General features: G+C 42.6%; 1 protein-coding gene across 1 annotated transcript in view; it reads left to right on the top strand.

Moving 5' to 3' along the window:
• LOC144686788 (low-density lipoprotein receptor-related protein 1-like) overlaps positions 1 to 20,665 on the top strand; it is a 1,926,687-nt gene extending 1,906,022 nt beyond the window's left edge. The window contains exons 87-89 of the mRNA XM_078552493.1: positions 12,433 to 12,523; positions 13,099 to 13,246; positions 18,590 to 20,665. Coding sequence (XP_078408619.1) covers positions 12,433 to 12,523; positions 13,099 to 13,246; positions 18,590 to 18,730 — 380 coding nt within the window. The 3' untranslated portion in view covers positions 18,731 to 20,665. The remainder of the gene's footprint in view (positions 1 to 12,432; positions 12,524 to 13,098; positions 13,247 to 18,589) is intronic.
• The last annotated feature ends 1,402 nt before the right edge of the window (positions 20,666 to 22,067 follow it).

The following is a 22,067-nucleotide window of genomic DNA, read 5'->3' as shown; positions in this document are numbered from 1 at the left end:
CCTTAAAAGTGGATAAATCCGCAGGCCCAGATAAGATGTATCCCAGGCTGTTGAGGGAGGCAAGGGAAGAGACATCAGGGGCCTTGGCAGTAATTTTCAAATCCTCTCTGGCCACAGGTGAGGTGCCAGAGGACTGGAGGACTGCAAACATTGTCCCATTATTAAAAAACCGAGGAAAGGATAGACCAGGAAATTACAGGCCAGTCAGTCTAACCTCAGTAGTGGGGAAGTTACGAGAAAGAATTCTGAGGGGCAGAATATATCTGCATTTGGAGAGACACAGATTAATCAGGGATAGTCAGCATGGATTTGTTAAGGGAAGGTCATGTTTGACAAATTTGATCGAATTTTTTGAGGAAGTAACCAGGGGCAGAACTTTGCCCTTGGCGTGCTAGCTCAGCGGGGGCCGTCGGGAAACCACCCGCCGCCCGCGATCGAGCCAGGAAGGCAATTTCATGCTGGCGGGCCAATTAAGGCCCGCCCACCGTGAAATGCAAGTGGCATTGGCAGAGAGCTGTCTCAGGGAGATGAATTGATTTTGGATAAAAAAAAATTAAAGATCTTATAAATGTTATGAAACGTGTCCCCTCATGTGACTCTGTCACATGAGCAGGGATATGTTTTTAATTCAAGTGTAAAGTTTTTATGTGATTTTTATTTGCTTTAGGAAACCTCATCCCACCCATGGGTGAGCTTTCCTAAAAAATGTAAAGGCTGCTTGGTTTTTTCACCTGCCCGCCAACCATTAGGTTGGATGGGCAGCGTAAATTTGAATTTAATTAGATTGTTAATGGCCTTAATTGGCCTTTTAATTATCAAAATATTGTGAGACTGCGCGATGACGTCGGGACGCACGACCAACATCATTGCGCGTCATTTTACGCTCGGACATGTCGGGCACGCGCCCGCACACCAAGCGTAATATTCTGCCCCATGAGTCTAATTCTACAGGCTTTGACAGTATTGTTCTGGCAATACATCTCAACATTCAACTTTTTAAAAAATTGCTTCTCCACATTGATATTGAAAATGGTCGCCCAAATCTTCCAAGAGCAATGAAATCTGGACTTAAGCCTGGGTTGCGTGTCAGGACCCTGCTGAAGTCCTGGCATGCTCCCATGCACTGTAATTGCCCAGAAGGTTTAAACTTCTAATGGGCTGATTTGCACTGGCCAGTACACTACGCGAATGCCTTCGACACTGAGCTCAGGATTTGGGCTACATAGGTGAGACTTACCTGGGTACTTACCCAGGAATGTTACGCTGGTTAATGTCTGCTATAACTCAGAGATTAGCCAGTGTAACTAAAATGCACAGCTTCCCCTGCCAGTCACCCCCACCCGACTGTCTATCTCACCAGTACCCCCGACCTGACCACACTCCCTTACCCAACCCAACCTGATCACCTTCCGAACCCAACCCGACTACCTCCCCTGACCTGACCCAATCACAGCCTGGACCCAACCCGACTACAGCTGCCCACCATGACCACCCGCTGACCCGATCCAACTGCCCACCCACTCACTCATTCAGTAAAAGACTTGACACCTTTAAAAACTTACCCGAATGCCGCAGCTCGTGCCGTAAAAAAAGGGGCATGTCTTCTCCTTCCTTTGACTCTCCTGCGCTTGCCAAACATGCGTTAGAAAGGCTGCACCGGCCCATTTTTGCTTCAGCCAGGATCAGAAACCCTGGCTGAAAATGGGCAGTTCCCCTCGGACACAGAAAGCTTTGCTGGCAGCCACATTGCCACTGGACAGATGAACTGGGCACGTGTGCATATTTCTTTAAAGGTGTTCTGGGCCCAATGGTTATCCCATTATACTGCACCTATACTACTCAATTTTGTCTCAAATAGGAAGTATTCTATCATTATTAAACTTAATTTTCCATTTATCTGTCAAAATGCATTATAGATCTACACTACATAGAATTACCTAGAACATACAGCACAGAAACAGGCCATTCAGCCCAACCAGCCCCTAAGGACATTTATACTCTACTCTGGCCTCCTCCTGTCTTTCCTTATCTAGTTCTATCAACATAATCCTCTATTCTTTACCCCTTTATATGTTTTTTCTTAAATTCATCTATATTATTTACTTCAATGACTCCTTGTGGTTGTCAGTTCCACGTTCTCACCACTCACTGGGTGAAGACGTTTCTTCTGAATTCTCTATTTGAGTTCTTAGTGACCATCTTATATTGATAATCTTTAGGTTTGCTCTACCTCACAAGTGGAAACACATTCGGCATGTACTCTATCAAAATATTTCATAATTTAAAGCACCTTTATTAAGTCACCCCCTCAGCCTTCGCTTTTAGTGTGAAAGGAGCCTCAGCCTGTTCATCCTTTCCTGATAGGTACAACCTCGCTTTTCTGATACAGCCTCTCTTGTTAGTGTTTCTTTACACCCTCTACAGTGCCTTCATATCCTCTTTGAATTGTACATAATACTCTGGGTGTGGTCTAACCAAAGTTTGATTCAAGTTTAGCATAACTGTTAAACTTTTTAATCCTATCTCCCTAGTGTTTGGTTTGCTTTTTCTAATGGTCGTACAGTCTGTGTTGTAACTTTTAGGGATTTTCCAAATCCCTTTTCCCCTCTATGCCATTTCGATTCCTAGGCCGAAACGTTCCAGCCCCCTGCCCTGCGGCGGGTTCCTTCACAGCGGGGCCAGAGAGCCACTGAAATCTCCATTCACATCGCCGGAAGATCCCACCGGCATGAGGCGCTAGAGAATTCCAACCCTACTTTCCGAGTGACATGTGGCTTCCTTATTTGTCTTACCAAAACAAGTTACTTCATACTAATAATTGAAAAAAAATCAAAATAGATATGTCCATTCTGCAAGCTTATTAATGCTGTCTTGCTATTTGTTGAAGTCATCTTGCACCCCACTCCCCACCCCCAAGGCCCCCAATTTGGTGATATGCAAATTTAAAAATTGTGAGCAGGATTTCCCCCCGGACTTCGGGACCCCATGTCAGGACCAAATGCGGGTCCCGAGCCTGCACTTGCTGGCAGCGAGACCGGCTGCTGTGATATACCCGAAGGCAGCCTCCTATTTGGCAGACTCCAAAGCCTGCCAGCCTAGTCAAAGGGCTGAGGCAACTCTAGAGCCTCAGCAGCTCCACTGGGAAAGGTGGGCACTGCTGAGACAGGTCAGAGACCTAAAGATGCCTCAAAATGGAGGAGCCCTCAGAGGTGAAAAAAATAATTATTTTAGAGGAGCGAAGGCGATAGGCCATTCAGATCATAGGAGAAACCCCTAGACTTGGAACACTGGGGCTGTGGGGGTAGACTTTAATGTTCTTGGCCCCCTCATTGGAGGATAGACCCTCTGGATCTGATGAACCCTGAACTCCTCTATTAAGCAAGCGGCCTCCTCATGTGGCAGGAGGTGGGGCTGATTTGCCACCGGCTCCTAGTTGGGGTTTTAATTACGTAAATTGGCTGCCCACCTCCATTTTCCCTACCCGGCTCCTGCTTCCAAGCCCACCAGCCCAGGGCTGGGACTATTCTATCCTGTATTTTTAATTTCAACGTTTAAGCAGTTAATATGAATTGTGAACAACAGTGGCCCAAGTACTGTTTCTTGTGGAACCTACTTTTCACCTTCTCCCACTCTGAATAGTTGCTCCCTTTACCCCTGCTCTGTGCTTTCTGTCTTATGGCTAGCTAACTATCCGTACCACCACTTGTCCCCTTATTTCAGATGTTTGACATTATTCATAATGTATTATTTGGGACCTTATCAAAGGCCAGTTGGGAAATGTAGATTATAGCTACTGCATTATCTTAACCTACTCTCTCTGTTACATCTTCAAAGAATTCAATCAGATTGGTCAAGCAAAGCTTTCCTTTGAGAAACCTTCCACAGTACTGCAACTACATCCTCCCCTCTTACTGTACTCCATATGATGGTGCTATCTATAAATTTAACAAGCTTGAACGTTGTTTCTACATCCAACTGATTTAGGGAGATGCAGAACTACACCTACTGATCTGATGCTCCCCCTGAGTACTTTCCATTTCCTATTTTATGCCATTTTTAAGCCAATCCTATGCTGTATTCTACATTCCTATGGATTTCAGTTTAATTAAACTTTTATGTTAATCAATGCCATTTGGCCCAGGGATTTTATTTCTTTGTCCCCAGTGTTATTAACTAATGAGTACCTTCCCCTCACCACTTTTATCATCATGCATCTTTCAAAGTTGTAACTTGGCCATTAATTATAATTTTATTATGATTATGTTAAAAATACTTCTACGACAAATTTAGTGCCATTTTTACACACTGTAATACTTTTTAAAATCTGTTTTAATAACTTTTTTAATGTATTTCCTTCAATATTTGTCCTTTCTTGCCTGTATAAGTTTTGCACAATTTATTTAAATCAAGTAACTTCATGTTATCTGTTACAGTTATGAGATTTATAAGATTAATATATTTTTGGATTGTAGCTTTAAACTTAGGGCAAATGAAGGTAGTTTTGTGACCTGTTATGAAGTCTACCTGACAGTAAGCCTGGGTGGTTTGACTGTTAGAGATCAAAGGAAGGCTTAAATTGTTTTACTGAGAAGAAAATGTAAAATATTTACACTTGGAGACAATTGTTGCAGTCTCTGATTTTACCATGAATAGGCACTGGGCAGAATTTTCTGTGCCCACTGGCATCGGGCATGTTTGGCAATGTGAGCAGACAATATGGCAAGAAGGCCAAAAATCGGTTTCATGGCGTTGTGAAACCAGTTTGCAATTGTCCGCTCAGCCCCTCAATAGTGGACCACATTTCGCGCCATCGGACGACAGGAACCTCATTGTAATACATTTGCATATCATTATAAGCCCAGCCCACCAGAATCATCATCCCACACTGCATCATCCGAGGTGTTTCACAACAGCATAGATAAGGCATGCACTTGGCACAGGCGCACTTTGAGGTGAACTCGGAGGTAAGTGCGCAGTAAAGTTGCACAGCGCTCGCCAGGGTTGCCTGTTGGACTTCAAGGTTAAGGCACATTGGGCGTGGGGGCAACGCAAGGGCTGCCCCGCAGTTGAGGCGAGATGGTGGGGAGCTAAGGGCTGCACTACGGTTGAAGGTAGTGCAGAAGCACGTGCATAGTGAGGGGGAGGAAAGCAGCCACGCATTAGGGTAACCTTGTATAAAGTGACCGTTCTCCGTAGCTGAGGCAGTTCAGATGCAGCTGCACTGACATGCTTGGAGTCGGGCCTCTAGCTTATCTGCCCACTCAAGCAAAGCAGAGCCATGAAACTGCCACCAAGTGCTCCAGAGTTTTTCACCCCTTGGGCACAGACTGTAAACTAATGAGCATTTTCGTAGACTGCAGAACAATTGGACAACTGGACACATTGCACAATCTCCTTGCGAAAGCTGGCCATGGAGCAGTCACTGGTGGAGGCGCTCACAGCCTCTTGCAATGTCATCATTCTGATTTGGACCAGTCTCCCCCATGGTTCAAGATAGCAGGGCAACCTAGCAGTGCGGGTTAAGAGAATGCCTGCGCCTGAGCTGAGAGCACAGCATGCTGTCCAGTGGGTAAAGCTACTGCTAGTTGGACAAGTGGAGTGGAGCAGAGGAGGATGGGGTTTTGGGCAGCCATGCAGTGCACTAAACTCTGGCCATACATGTGGTGGCCAGCACGCTCCAAGATATATTAAAGGGCCTTCAGATTTAACCAAGAGAAGTTCTTAGAACACCCAAGCTAAGCCACGTGTCTCTCTCTTTCATCCTGCAAAAGGCGTACATCAGGAGCACGGAGCCTGGTGAACCAGCTGTATGCCTTGTGGCGTACACAGAGCTGAGACGAAGGAGAGGAGAGTGACAGGAGCGCCTGGCTGCACAGAGGGAAGAATAGCACCCTCAGGAAGAAGGGGTGGCTGGGGCTCCCGTACACGCTGCTGAAGAGCCACAGAAAGCCGTTGCTGCTTTGTGCCTAGATAGACCCAGAGCCCACAGACGCCGCCTTTCATACCTGCAGCTGATTGAGAACCAATGTTGCCGAAGACTGCACATATCTAGGGAACTGGTTGGTCACATCTGCCAGCTGCTGCAGGGTTTGGCGCCCCGGGGACATGGAGGGCATCCACTGCCGTGAAGGTGACCACAGCACTCAATTTTTACACCAGAAGCTCCTTTCAGGGCTCCACAGGTGACCTCTGTGGGATATCGCAAGCCTCCACCCAAAAATGCTTCCATGAGGTCGTGACGCCATCATCGTGAAGGCACAGAAATTTGTGCATTTCGCCTGGGACCAAGAGAGCCAGAATGCAAGAGCAATTAGATTTTCCCAGATCTCAGGTTTCCCACAGGTGCAGGGTGCCATTGACTGCAGTCACGTGGCACTCAGATCTCCATTGCAACAAGTGGCCAACTATGTCAACCGTAATGGCTTCCATTCACTGAATGTGCAGCTGATGTGCAACCACCACAAACACATCCTGCAGGTCCGAACATGGTTCCCAGGGAGTGTCCATGACTCCTACATTGTCAGTCGGCTGCAGATCCCTGATGTTTTCCAGGGTCCACAGAGGCTGCAGGGATGGTTGCTCAGAGATATGGGCTACCCACAGAGAACCTGATGACATCTGTGCGGCGACCTCAGACTGCAGCAGAGCAAAGGTATAACAAGGCTTATGCTGCAACTCGCACCTTGGTGGAGCAAACCATTGGGATGCTGAAAATGAGGTTCTGCTGCTGGAGCCTTGTAATATAGTCCACAGAGGGTGTCACGCATCATCGTCGCCTGTTGTGTCCTTTACAGGCTGGTGCTGCAACGGGGAGAGGAGCTGGCTGAGGAGGAGATGGAAGAGCTGGAGGTCTTCTCTGATGAGGAGGACATCGACAGTGATGATGGTGAGGAGGTCTTCGAAGGCGATGATGATGGTGATGAAGCCATCACATGGGCTGGAAGAGGAAGGTGCGCTCGGGAGGCCCTCACAGCTGCTAGACTCGTGGAGGATGATGACGACATGCAGTGAAGAGACTCACAGATCCTCACATTGCATCTGTGAATGTTTGACTCCTGTCCGGCTGATGGTGGTGCACATACTCTCTGTGATATGGCTCCTGTCATGGGGATGCAGTGGAGGCCCTAATAATTGCTTGGTTCCATGAGGATGATGACGATATGCAATGAGGACACTCCATAGATCTTCACATTGCCTCTGAATGTCTGACTCCTGTCTGGCTGAGGGCAGTTCACTTGTGCTCTGTGATCAGGGCCATATCATGGAGATGTAGCTGTGAAACTTTAAATGCACCTATCCTTTGTCAGCCTTCAGCACCTGACCCCTTCAGGAGCACAATGTCATTGGTCACAGATGAGATCAGGGTAAGCCCCACCTTAAAGGTGCTGAGAGCGCACACACAGAGAATGATGGAGCTCGGTGATGCCTGCCCACGACATTCTGGCAGCAATTACAAGCACCAATGAGGTGCAGGCATCAGTAATGTGTCCAGTGAATGTGAGGCCAAACCATCACTTTGGTCTGAAGGCTGCACAAAGCACAGGGAAGAGGCTTGGACTGAAACACCAGCCTTTATCTTGTGCAGATACCAAGGTTTCATATCTGAGTGACACGAACACTGCTCATCAGAATAAGCAGCCATAGGCAGGGAGACGTTCTTGGGAGTTTATGTACAAGTGATTAACACCCGTGCCCAGGCTGTGCAATGACATCTTCTTAACCTTCTTAACCCTGCCACTACGCCTTGGTGCTCCCCGGACATCCATAGCGCAGGTGGAGGCAGCCTGCTGACTGTTACGCCCTGTCTAGATGACCTTGGCAAGCATCTCCTGGATGGCCGAGACCTGGAGGGCCCCGGCCTGCTTTCGAGGCCCTGCTGTGTAGCAGTGACACCCTCCTCAGCCTGTGGAGCTGGAGCTGCTGAGGTTACAGGAAGAGGGGATTCGGATAGGCCAGACACTCCCGGAGTCACCTGGGTGGATGGTTCTGGGGGGGGTGTGCACTTGCTAACCCTCCTCCCTATGGGTGCCTGAGGGCACCAGGCCGACTCATTAAGGAGAAGGGGAAGCTGGAGTGAAATCAAGCTGCCTCTTGCGTACACACTGCTGGAGGCCAACTATGGCATCAGTGATGGGGTTCAGCCTGTGCAGCAGTGCAGGACCAATGTCCTGGACCAAGGTCTCTATGGTGGCTGCCATCCTACCAATGTTGGCCTCGGTGCATTGGGCGCTATAACCTCAGCCTGAAGGAAGATGGGCTCCTCCACTGTGCCTTGCAATCTGGGGAGTGCAGCTGATGTCACTTCCTGATGTTCCCTAGCTTGCCTTTGCAGCTCCAGCAACTGTGACATGACCGAGCCCAGAGGCTTGTCATCTGACTTGGGCTCAGCAAATTTCTGGCCTCCAGCAGCCCTCCAAGTGCTGGAGACCTTGGAGGTCCCTGCCACCGCCAGCTGTGGATCAGACAGCGCAATGTGCTCACCAGATTGTGACTCCGAGACTACTGTAAAGCGAGGTCCCACCGAGGTGTTTTTCTCTGCGCTGGTGGAGGGTGTGGGTGAACACTGCGATGGATCTTCAATGAGGATGCCTTCAGATTCCTCTTCGAAGGTTTCTTCGGGGCTTGATTAAAGGCTCTGGGTCATGGACTCCATCAACTGTTTCCCAGATGTGCCTATGAAAGCAAGGAGAGATAATTAGTGCATGGAAGGGGATTGCGGAACAGGCCACATCACTCACAGCATGGTTGTCTGATGGATGTTGCACTGCTGGACCCTCACTTGGTAAAGCACCGCCAACCTCACTGTCAGCATAAGAATGGTCCAGATCCTCGCCAGCCAGCTAGACGGCTCTGTTTTCAAAGTTTGTGAGGACCTTGATTTCAGGCATTCCTCCACTGGTCTGTGACCTCTCCCCCTGGTTGTGTGCTAGCTTGTCCTGCATGAAGAGAATTGAAGAGAGTGTAGGCAGGAAGCCTGCCAGGCCGGATGATAAGTATGCCTTGTATGTATGGGTGGTAAGTGGTCCCACAAACTGGATGAGGACAATGAAGGCGTGTGTGAGAGAGTGAATGGTGATGTCCTTTGAACGGACAGTGTGTGAGATCCCTGTGAATGTGTGATAGGTTTGTGAGAGTATGAGTTGAGAGTGATGAGAAGATTGACTTGCCCTGGTGGAATGGAGATCATTCATCCTTTTTATTCACTGGGCGGCTGGCCTCTTTTGTCGGGCATTGGCGCTGACCACCACTGCCACTGTCTCCCATGCTGGATTGATGATGTTGCTGCTCATCCTGCAGCCAGAGCTGGGGTAGAGGACATCACGGCGGGCGTCCACTGCATCCAAAAGACGCTCGAGGGGCGCCTCACCAAATCAGTGGGCTGCAGTCTTTTTGCCATTTGGGGCCATGTCTTCTTTGTAGCAGTCCTGGGCTGGAAGCACTGAGAGGTGTGTGCACGGCTGTACTTTAAATATGGTACCTGGCATGATGAAGTGGCGAGTTGATGTCTTGTTGGGCAAATGAGAGCCTGCCCACCATCGAAATGGTGTGAATACTGGGAATGCATAATTAATAGGGTGGGATTGGGAAGATATGGTGTGAAAAGTCACCATTGCAACCAGTGGGTAAAATGTCCTTTACCCTGCCCACTACTGCACTTAGTGCAAGTCTGTGACAATTATGCCCCCTGAGTCTCTCAAAGTTCCAGAAAGGTTTTGTTGTTGTCATGCCAATACAGGCATAAAGATATTACAAACTTTAAAAGCTATATTTATTCAAAAAAATGGACACCAAAAGCTGTTTACAATGGCTGTAGAATATCATGTGACTTGGCAGTATACAGCTCTAGGCAGTCCAGAAACTCAAGCAAATGTGGAATTAAACTGTAGACAATCATAGCCACTTGTGAAATTCACAGATCCTTTAGTGGAGGATACATCGTCAGCAGAAAGGACCATGGACAATTGAGACTTGAAACTCAATGGTTGCTAGACAAATATAAAATGGATCTCATTGACTTTTCATTGTAGTTATTTGGTAGTACAGAACTTCAGTATTGCTGAAAAAAGAGATTATTTATCAGAGCTTTTTATGTTGCACTCAGCAGAACAATTCGCAAGAAAATACCAATGTCAGGGGAAACAAGATATTTATACTGTATTAGAAGAGAGTGTTGATTGGCTGGCAAGTAGACTCTGATTGGTAGAGGCGTTACCATGGAGAATGCACCAGTTGATGGTGACTAACAGTTAACTACTAAGCATTGTTTGATTTAAACCAGGCAGCTTGATTCTGGTCAAGACATTGCCCTGGGGAATGAACCAGTGAATGGCTGTCACTTACTTGTTTAGCTGAAAAAAGCGCAATGTTCTTTCTATCTGCAAAGAACAGGACCCTGTATATTAATACATGTAGCTTCCAGTACACGTAAATATGCCACACTATGATCCCAACTGAAAATCTTCAATTGGTTGTCAGCATAATTCTTTGCACACTGAGGATTATTTAGCAAATGTCGTCCAATCATGGAATCACATCTAATCACGGATGAAAAGCTTTGACAAAAAATGTCTCCTTTTTCAGCAATACCTTTCATTGTATTGTGATGGTTCCCCATCCTGAACACAAAGACCTTGGCTGCCTGAAACTCTCAGGGTGTGAAAAGCCAAAACGTAGGATGTTTTTCTGTCTAACACAGCATCTTATTTTGAAAAATACTTTGGACCTGGAACTGGTCACGTGGGTAAGGCAGCCATTTTTGTTAGCTGCTTTTAGAAGATAACAACAGAAGCTGTTCTGACACAAATACCATCAGAAACACCATCTAAGCCACCAAAGCAGCCGAAACACAACTACGCAGCCAAGGTTAAACATCTATCCCTTGAAAGTGGGAGAAAGACTCTTCCCCCCAACCTGTTCCAACTTCACATTCACCTGGGAGCTGACCTCCTGGCGATGCAACTACAAGAATCCTCACAGAAGAACCCTGTGCTTTTACAAGACCTCCACTCCAGCTAAAGCATCAATTTGTTTAAAAAAACTACAGCCCTGTTACCAGAAAGACTGAAATAATCTCTGTTTGCAATCATTTTCTTTTTTCCTTCATCCATATCTAATCTTTGTGTGTGTGAGAGATGTTGTGTTTTAAACTGCTGGGGCAGGTGTGTGATAATAAACAATCTTATTTATTTTTAAATTCACAAAAGCTCCTGCTGGAAGTCATTTAAAAGAGAAAATCACTCTAAGGGCAAGAAAACACACTAACCTCACACATTAAAAAAACTTTGATCACGGACAACAATAAAACACAAACATTCTGTCCATGACATTGGTATCAAGCTGTAAACTATCAATTTACTTCAAGGATGAAAGAAAGTTGTGTACCAGGAGAGCTAATTACCCTTTCTACCTGAATACAAGGTTGATGTGTTTCACATTGCCATGGGGAAGATGGCAGAGGAAGACACTTTTGAGATCAGGTTACAGGCTTCCCTACTAATGAATATCACAGACAGACAGACAGCAGATGTTCTGTGCGGTCCACAGAAAGAAGAGACTGCTTGGCTTTGCGAGCTATCACAGCTGGATGTGGGAGGGAGATGGTCTCTAGTCAAAGAGCCATATCTTGCAGCCATCGAAGAATTTGTCCTGCATGGCCAAGGGAGAAAAGAATCATTGGAATAGGCTTTACTACTCATGGTGGATTTAAGAATCTCTCCAAATACTGAGCAAAGTGCCTGGAAAGGTCACTTGAGCTTACTACTTGGCCAAACGGGAATACGAGAACCCATTGAGAGCTCGGAGCAACTTTGGACTGCTAAAAGGACTGTAATTCCTTGGAGAGTGTCGTGTTTGATGATCATAAAAGGGGAATGTTCCTTAAAGTTTAAAGTTTAAGGTGTCTACAAAAAGAAGATAGCATTTAGTCAATAGAATTGTAAGTCATTTGTAACAGTAAAAGTTTTAAAACATGAAATCTTGTCTCAGTCTCTCACCTAGTAACTGGAAGTTCAAATCACTTCAAAAGTTATTAGTCTCTGTGGTGACCATAACATATCGCACATCAGAACAGGGCCAACTAATACATGTTTCATGGTGATATCACTGAAAGCCAAAAAATTGCCATGTGCAATTTATGTTTACTTTGAATACTGATCATGACCCAGTAGCAACTTTATATCTCATGAATTATCAGGTCAGCCGACTTGTGGAATACAGAAGGTAAACCAGGAGATTTTGTTCAAAATATGCAATATTATGTATCTTTTGTTATGCTTTTGTGTCCCTGTTGTCAAACCAATGGCCAGCATAATATGTATTTGTTCATTCTGCCCAAGTGAAAATGGAAAATGTCTATCTGTACTTGAGAATTGACCATTATAGTTGATGGAAGGTACCTGGTTGACTGAGTTCTCTATTTCTGTTCTTTTGCAGGAAATATCACTTTTATTGTGCCACTTGTGATCTTGGTTCTTCTGATTATTGCAGTCGTTGTTGGAATAATTATCTGCAAAAGAAGGCAACGGTAAATGGTTTTAACCGCAATTCATCCTTGAAATAATAGTGTAATAAAAGTTTGCATTGCTTGCTGTGAGCATCTGATGTATAATGAACTCAGGCAGTCTCAATTCACTTCTGACTGAATAGAAGACACACCTAAGTCAGCATAATTTTGTACTAAATTGAAAATTGCAATCGGAGAGGCCAACAAATCTTAGTCTGGGAAAGGGAGAAATGTCACGCTGGTGAAGTGATTTGCTGGGGCATGTTGTTGAGGCAGAGTAGGAAGATTGTTACTTTGTGTCTGACTTGACCTGGGAATTCTTGTGGATGATACTAAATGTCCCAAAGTAGATAGTGGTCCCAATCATGTTCAGCAATGTCGCTCACCTTGATGAGTGTAAACATTTTTAATAAATATTTGCAACATCAGAAGAGTTATTATACTTGGCTGATATCGATTTGTTATTTCTGTACCTTGTCCAGCAAACCTATGGACAAGTTTGAAGCCAAGGATTTCTATTTGAACTTAAAGTACTTTGACACAAATTCTTTGACAGTGAGAATTCATGTTAACATGTTTTGGTAACCTGTTGTTAGTGTGAAAACTGTACGGAGGCATCCACTGACAAATGGAGGCATGAATGTGGAAATTGGAAATCCAACCTACAACATGTACGAAGTTGACCGCAGTCATGAAAATTCCGGAGGTTTGCTGGATCCAGATTTTACATTAGATCCAGAAAAGGTATGTGTGTTCCAGCACTGGAAAATAATAGAAGCCAAGGGCCCATTTTGCTGGTCCTCTGCATATAATTAGGGGCAGGGCTAAAAGAATTGTACTGAGTCATCAAAATATCAATACAAATGAAAGCCATTGTTTTGTATCATATCTATCATTTGCTAGATGCACTGTTCCGTAACAGTGTTTCCTCTAGACTGATTATCTATTAGTATTAATGGTCACAATAGAATGTTTAACTAAGATGGAGATCATCCACAATACATCCAACTAGCAATCCTATTCTTCACTGTCGTATAACACTTCCAAGAGCTAATGTCTGGGATCCTGATTCAATATTTAAGTATGGGTCCCACTCTGCCCCAACACCACCTTCACAAAACACCCTCATCCTATTCCGTATAGAAGGAATTTACAGATCCTTAATATACACTTCAAAAATGTCTATTTGCTTGGTCAATGCACAAGGATATGCATTATTGAGGTTTTTTTACACTGGAATTGAAAATGTTATCAAGCAGCTACTCAAAATTTCATACTCAATATTAGAATTTGGAGCAAGCAGAAACTTAATGTAGTAATTATAGTTTTGATAAACATAGGACTGATGCTTTAAGAATAATCCTGCATTGTAAGATCACATGATCTGCGTAAATCAATGAGTGCAGGGAAGCTCAAGTGGAGAGTTCTTCGTTAGTTATAGAGTTTGATGCACACATGTAGTTGCTGCTGCTGTTTTGTAAATAAACTTCAATGTTTCTGCCAAGAAAAGTTGCCTGGAAAATCAATTCTATAACAAATTGGCGAGGAGGATAAATCAGATCTGGTGCTGTCCCTCACCCAGCGATTGTGAGTATCTAAGACAATTGAAAAGAAAGGAAGATATGCCCATTTGAGATTCCACAGTTTGGCAGAATCAATCCCTATGAGCCAGCCATAGATGACTAGTTTCAATATGTAGAATGTCTGGTGTTCTACTTTCAAGCCAACAAAATCATGGGGGAGGAAAAGAGGAGAGCAATTCTCCTGAGTATTTGTCGGAACAAAACCTACAGTTTAATTCGAAGCTTGACAGCCCCCAGTGCCCCTGATTCGAAGACCTTCAGTGAATTAGTAGACCTCATTAAGGGAAATTTCCAACACAAACCCTCAGTCACATTGCAGAGATTCCCCCGGGGGAGACCATTGCTACCAACCTGGCAAATTTAAAACAACTAACCGAATATTGTGATTTTGGTGAAACCTTGAATGATCTGCTCAGGGATCGTTTGATCTGTGGCATGCAAGAGGATGCTATTCAGCGAAGATTGCTGGCTGAAGTGGGTCTTGATTTTAAGAAAGCATTAGAAATTGCGCTTGCAATGGAAAGCATTGTAAGGGATTCACAAGTGATTCAAGGTGTGCAAAATGGTGCTGTAATCCTAGTTGGGTGGGAACAATCAGCCAACAGTGGAGCGAAAAGCCAGGACTCCGCTGAGAAGTGGGAAACGGCCCCCCCAACTGAAAATTTAGAGGAAACAGCTTAGCTGGAAATTTGAAAACTAATTTTTATCAATGTAGAAACAAACATACTACTAACGATTGGCAATTTAAAAAGGTGGAGTGTTATTTTTGTCACAAAAATGGACACATATTGAAACATTGCAAAGCAAGATGTAAACAGGCTTCCAGGCAACAAACGAGGCCCAATGAAGTATATAGCATTGTATAAGAAGTATAAGAGCCAGAAACAACTAATTCTGATATTTATTCCTTATTGAACATGAAAGTGTGGAAGGCAGAGCCAATTACTATCGCATTGCAAGTGAATGGTAAACCCTTAAAAACGGAAGTAGACACAGGTGCTTCTACCACTGTAATAGGAGAACACACTTTCAGATATTTAAATAAAGGTGCTCAACACTTAAATTTGGAACAAACCCCTGCCATGTTGAAAAAATACACAAGTGAAGAAATCCAGGTAAAAGGTATCACCAGAGTAACTGTTCATTATTAATACCAATCGGCACAGCTACCGGTGATGGTATTAGAAGGTAGAGGACCAAGCCTTCTTAGTCAAAATTGGTTGAAAGAAATTAACCTTGATTGGCCAGTGAGATTTCAAAAGGAAGCTGGAAGAGTTCTTGAATTGAAAAAGAAACAGCGCAAGGTACTTCAGAAAGAGCCTGGAGACTCTAAGGACTGCAACAGGTTGAAAAAAGAGTGTGTAGCCTTCAATAACCTGAAGAAATGAGGACTGTCTTAAACAACAACATGGAAGAACAGCAGAGGAAACTCAAGGAGACTCTGCTGAGTTACAGAATTCAAGGTGAAGCGAGTGAAGTTTGCAAAGAAAAGGAAAACCTGTTGAAAGACCTTCACACACTACAAGGATCCCTCAGGTCAAAGTTTGTACCTCCGGAAAATTACAAAGAGAAACAGGAAGAATTTAATGTCACTCTCAACAAACTGAAGAACCAGTTGTCAGAGAAGATGGAGCAATGTTCAAAGTTCCAGGAGGAATCGAACAGATGCAAGAAGGAGACAGAAGAGCTGAAGAATCAGCTGAGTGAAGCTAAAGAGGTTTTGAAAGGAAAAGTCACAGAACTTTCCAAGCTGCGAATGGATAATGAAATCATGGGTGGCTCAACTACTGAACTAAGACAAGTTGAGATTTCACCTGAGAGATGTCTGTCTGACAGTGAAGTCAAAAAGAGGACCGAGACTAAATTCTGTGGTAGAAAGAAGAAAACACGTAGGAAGTGGATGCAGAAATACTGATAAGGCACCACTTTCGAACAAGACTAAGCTTGATACTTCCCAATTTGGAGGGGAAGATGGAGAAAAGTCAAGGGAACCAAAAAGCAAGAAATTACTGTTGGAGAATCAGTATATGTAAGGAATTTCGGTGGACCGAAGTGGTTACCTGGTAAAGTAAGCTCTGTGACCGGACCATTGTCATACAACATGGAAGTGGAGGGCCGGATCACCGGTAAGCATGTGGATCATTTAAGAAGAAGGGAGATACCCCAACAAAATGAGTTCCACCTGTAACCATTGCTGAAGCTGTGGTTCCTGTTGAAGTTGCTCAACCAAGGATGGACATGCCCGGTGTCTCTGTCGGAGTGGACGACACTGAACTCCCTGTGCCTAATGAGGTACCTGATGTTAATACAGTTCGAGAGAATGTGGTTCCTGCCAAAGAATCGGAAGTCGTGGAGCTATGACAATCCACACAGATCAGGAAACCACCTGAAAGACTGAATTTGTAATTTCACGATCTGTTTAAATATTGTAATGTCATCAGATAAATATTCTTGCAAATACAAAATGTACAGAAAAGTTAAAAGGGAAGGAATGTAGTAATTATAGTTTTGCTAAAGGTAGGACTGTTGCTTTAAGAATAATCCTGTGTTGTAAGATCACATGATCTGTGTAATTCAGTGAGTTAGTAGTGCGGGGAATCTCTAGTGGAGCGTGCTTCTTTAGTTATAGAGCTTGATGCACACACGTAGCTGCTGCTGCTGTCTTGCAAATAAAGTTCAATGTTTCTACCAAGAAAAGTTGCCTGGAATATCAACTCTATAACACTTGGCAACTCTTAGCTTTTAATGTAATTACTATTGGTGGATCACTTATGCAGAATGTGGCATCAGTTTCTTATTGAGAAGATGACAAACATCTATTTATAATTTCTATAAGTGATCATCATTTTTACCATGAGTCCTAATATCATCTGCTATCTACAACCGTGGATATAAGGTAGATATTCTACTCGACTATTTGCTGTGATTTTTAATGGTGAATACTTTTATTTCCTTTCATGGAATAAAATATCTCATGGAATAAAAGTGACAGTAGCAGCATAGATGCAGAAATGGCTGAGTGATGGGAAACAGAGAATAGTGGATATCTTTCGGTCTGGAGTATGGTTTGTAGTAGAGTTCCCCAAGGGTCAGTGTTGGGATCTTTGCTCTTCCTGATATATATTAATGACCTAGACTATGGTGTACAGGGCACAATTTCAAAGTTTGCATATGATACAAAGCTTGGAAGCATTGTGAACTGCGGGGAGGTTAACGTAGAACTTCAAAAGGACATCAACAAGTTAGTGGAATGGGCAGTCAGGTGGCAGATGAAGTTCAATACAGAGAAGTGTGAAGTGGTTCGTTATAGAAGGAAGAATATGGAGAGACAATATAAAATTAAGGGCACAATTCTCAAGGGAGTGCAGGGAGCAGAGAGACCTGGGTCCATATGTGCATATGTCATTGAAGGTGGCAGGATAGGTTGAAAGAGTGGTTAATAAAGTGTAGTGTCCTGGGCTTTATTAATAGGGCATAGAGTACAAGAGCAAGGAGGTTATGTTGAACTTGTATAGGATAATAGTTCAGCCTCAGCTGTACTATTGCGTCCAGTTATGGGCGCTGCATTTTAGGAAGGATGTGAAGGTATTAGAGAAGACGCAGTAAAGATTCAGGAAAATGGTTCCAGGGATGAGGAACTTCAGTAATGAAGATAGGTTGGAGAAGGTAGGACTGTTTTCTTTGGAGAAAAGAAGACTGAAGAGATTTGATAGATGTATTCAAAATCATAAGGGATCTGGACAGAGTAGATAGGGAGAAACTTCACACTTGTCAAAGGATTGAGAACAAGAGAGCACAGATTTAAAGTAAATGGTATAAGAAGCAAAGGCAACATGAGGAAAATCTTTTTCATGCACCAAATGGTTAAGGTCTGGAATGCACTGTTTGAGAGGGTGGTGGAGGCAGGCTCAATTGGAGCATTCAAAAGGGAATTAGACTGCTATCTGAAAAGGAAGAATGTGCAGGGTTACAGGGAGGAGGCAGGAGAATGGCACTAAATGAGTGGCTCATTTGGACAGCCAGTGCAGACACGATGGCCTCTTTCTGCGCTGTGACAATTCAGTGATTCTTTGATTGAGAATAATTTCAATTAATCTCTGTTGCCACCTTAATTTATAAATTAAACACTAATGCAACACTAATGTAAAGTCAACCCACTTCCAGCACTGATAGTCACAGTGGGTACATTTAATGAGTTTGAAAGTGACTGAGGATAGAGATACCAAAATCCCATGAAAGACTGATGCAAATGCAGAATCATAGGCACAACATTAAATTGATTCTAAAACCATCATATTGCAGACCTTGAGCTACTGTTGCTGCAGGCATGCATATTTCAATTTTAATGAATAATAAATATATTGCCCTTTTGTACCGGGAACAAATGCTAGATTAATATTGTCTTGTGAGTTTTGTACACTCAAAATCTCATTTACAGTGTTCTAAGGATCTACTGACATTCAAAATTCAATAACGTGACCTTTGTCCTTTCTTTATTCGACAGCCAACAAATTACTCAAATCCTGTTTATGCAAAACTGTACTTGGATGCATCAAACTGCCGGAATTCTTTAGTCAGCACAGAGGAAAAGAAAGAATTGCTTCCAAAGAAATTAGAAGATGGCCTGAGGGAGACTGTTGCTTAGATTACCCTTTAGTCTTGTATCTTTTTTAAACACTGTATAAATGTATAAAGAAAGGATTAATTTTTCTATGTAATGACAGTGTTCTGATTATATTTTTTTGCATCAGCACTAAATGTGTTTTTGCGCTGAGGATTCTTGACTGACCCTTTGTCCAATATTTCTGTTTAATGGACCGGGAAAGCCACCTGCACTAAACCACGTAAAAGAAAGCTGCTGATTGCATCTCCCATTGTATTTGATCCTGTACTTGGAAGAATCACACAAACCATTTTTATTATTTTTTTTTAATTTTATACCAGTTCTGTTTTTTGGTAGAAGTATGGCACATTTGACAATCTCTGCTGCAACATTTTCAGCTGAATAGACCTAATGAATAATTTTAACAATTATAAATAATTTTTGTCCCTGTTGGCTTTCCTATTACTAGTTTAGATACCTGTACTCTTTGGGGAAAATGCCCTACTTTTAAGCAGTTTTGGAAGTTGTTGTAGCCATCTCTTCAAAAATGAATAGGGGTAAATAGCGATGTGAAGCCTAAATCAAACTCATCCAAATTTCAGGATCTGACTGAACTGCTGGTTTGGTTCTTAATTAGCTTTTCATTGTTTTTATTTTAATATAATAGTATATGCTTGACGAGTTGCATTTTTTTTTCTTATGTGGGGGATAAGGAGATTTTGATATGTTTCTACTATACCTGGCTTGGTTTGAGAAAATAAAATGTTGCATATTCTAACCAAGCATTGAAGCTGATCATGTGAATTCATGCTATTGGCAAATAATTTGTTAACTTATGAAAAGGGTTAACATATATAGGCCCAAAAATTGCTGTGCTAGCCTTACAAATTCTTTTGACTGTTAATTGGATTTGCCTATTTAATGTTGATTATATTTTACCATTGAAGTGTAAGATATAGATGGTGCTGAGCTCTCAAACAGGGCACTGGGATCTGGGTGAACAGGATAAGCAACAATGTATCTCCTTAACTAATCAGATTGGACCATTGTGAAATTAAGCGCACTAAGATTGAGAAGCAAGTTTAGTTTTGAATGATGAATTAAACAGAAGGAAAGAAAGACCGGAATGAGAGAAAAATAAAAAAATAAAACAAAACCCTGTATTTTTTTTTTAAATCTCCAACAGTAATTAAAACATGAAGGAATGAGAATCCACACTTAAAATAGTTAATTTTCAGTGCCAGAGAGGTTGACTGATGGTAGTTAATATGTATTACATTGTAAGAGAGTACTTAGACTTGAAATTAATTTACTTCATATCCATGCAAGTACAGGAACTTCACAGCGCTCAATGCAGTTGAATAGGTAGCCAGATAGCAAAGTGCTTTTTTTTCGCAAAGCTAAGGAAAGCAGTGCATTTCTAACAGCAATGTTTAGATTTCCACATTTAATTTTGCATCACCCTCACCTAAATTTGTTGCGGGATTTGTGTATAGATAATGGTGAGCACCATTAGCCTTGTTACTTTGACAGCAATTTTTGGGCCATGATGTTCCTTTGCTTGCTATTTGAACAGAGGCATTATCAGCCTGGTTATATTGTATGGTTAATGACTTTGTTGAAGTTGCAGGCAGAAATTTCATCCAAGCAGCCAAATACTAATATTGCAAAGTGCAATTTCACTCTACATGTCTCTCACTCTCCTGAGCAGGGATAAAAATAAAACTAAGAGAGGAAGTTAAATGAGTCTCAATTTTTACTGATTACTGGGGTTGACCATCACCAAGCACTGTAGGTTACTGTTGAATATATTCAGATTTGGGTATAACTAGTGCTTGTGCACTCTTTCAGGTGGAAGTTTCCTGTCTGCACTAGCAAAATTTGCAGAAACCTATGAACCCTAAGGGAATCAGATATAGAATAGTGAAAAAGTGGAGGTAAGGTAGATGAATGACAGAGTAGACCTGAGAGACCATATAGCCTACTCCTGCTATTTCTCGTGTGCCGTATGAACTCAATGTCACTAGGTCAGTCCTCAAGTCATTTGGAACCAACGTAGTGTGTAACCCATGACGTCTAGCAATATTGACCTTTGCTAGGCTGCTTTATTATGGCACCATATTTCCTGTTCTGTCATGTCACTGAAGTATTCCCCTACAATGACAATGACCAAACTGAGAAAATATTAGCAACATTTTAACTTGGTGTGTATTAAAAGAAGATGAAAACATGGGAGGTGCAGGAACATTTTTCGATGTTAACGGAGAATATCCAAATTGGTGAATATAAATGTAAAATTTGCACTACCCACTAATGCTAGAAATTAGTACCTTAGCATTAATTAATAACTAATAATAAAGACTCCTTAGATTTGATCTTAACAATTGTAATGTTGCCTGACTGGTTGGATCTGACAATAACTACAACGCAGATGTATAGCGCAGAATATTTTTATTTGATCTTCGATATTTTTTTTAATTGTAAGGACCAAAGTTTTGCTGAGGAACAAAACCTATTGCCAAAGTTTCTGAATATATGAAAAACTCTTTTAGTACAATGTATGCTTCAGCAGTAAGAGGTATCATTTGTGAAAATCGACTAATAAGTACTGTCTGTGCTGTAAAACACAAGAGAAATTAAAATTCGGTAAACTTACTGAATCGCTATAGTATTTGATAGCATAGTTCTAGTGTATATTCAGAACATTGCATCAGCCTGGTGTTGAAAATGTGTTTGTTAGAGAGTTCTATGAGATACTACTATGTTAAGCACATTGACTTATGGGGAGGTGGTGGTGTAGTGGTATTGTCATAGGACTGGTAATCCAAGGACCCAGGGTAACCCTCTAGGGACCCAGGTTCTAATTGCACCACAGCAAATGGTGGAATTTGAATTCAATAAAAATCTGGAATTAAGTCTAATGACGATTGTTGTAAAAACCCATCTGGTTCACTAATGTCCTTTAGGGAAAGAAATCCTTGCCTGGTCTGGCCTACATGTGATTCCAGGCTCTTAAATGCCTCTGAACAAGGGCAATTAGGGGTGAGCAATAAATGCTGGCCTAGCCAGTGATGCCCACATCCCCAAGAGCAAATAAACAAAAAATTGCCCAGATGATTCTATTCATAACTAAACTTTTAAAATGTATTTTTAACCTAATGGGGATACCCTTTAAAAAGATATAACAGCATTGTTATTTATCTCTTCACACTTCTGATAGCTGGGGCAGAGAACCTTGATGTTAATCAATACACTGCAGAATATTCAGAATATTGCTTTTCCTCCAAAAGATTGATGTTAAAAAATGTATACTTTCATAATGTTACCCCTGGTTTTGAAAGTACAGTAGTTTTCCATTCTTCATGGTGCAAGTCAGCAC

The sequence above is a fragment of the Cetorhinus maximus genome, chromosome 11, assembly GCF_964194155.1.
Source record: "Cetorhinus maximus chromosome 11, sCetMax3.hap1.1, whole genome shotgun sequence".
In the NCBI taxonomy this organism is placed as follows: domain Eukaryota; kingdom Metazoa; phylum Chordata; class Chondrichthyes; order Lamniformes; family Cetorhinidae; genus Cetorhinus; species Cetorhinus maximus.
This window is presented reverse-complemented; position numbering and strand designations above follow the sequence as displayed.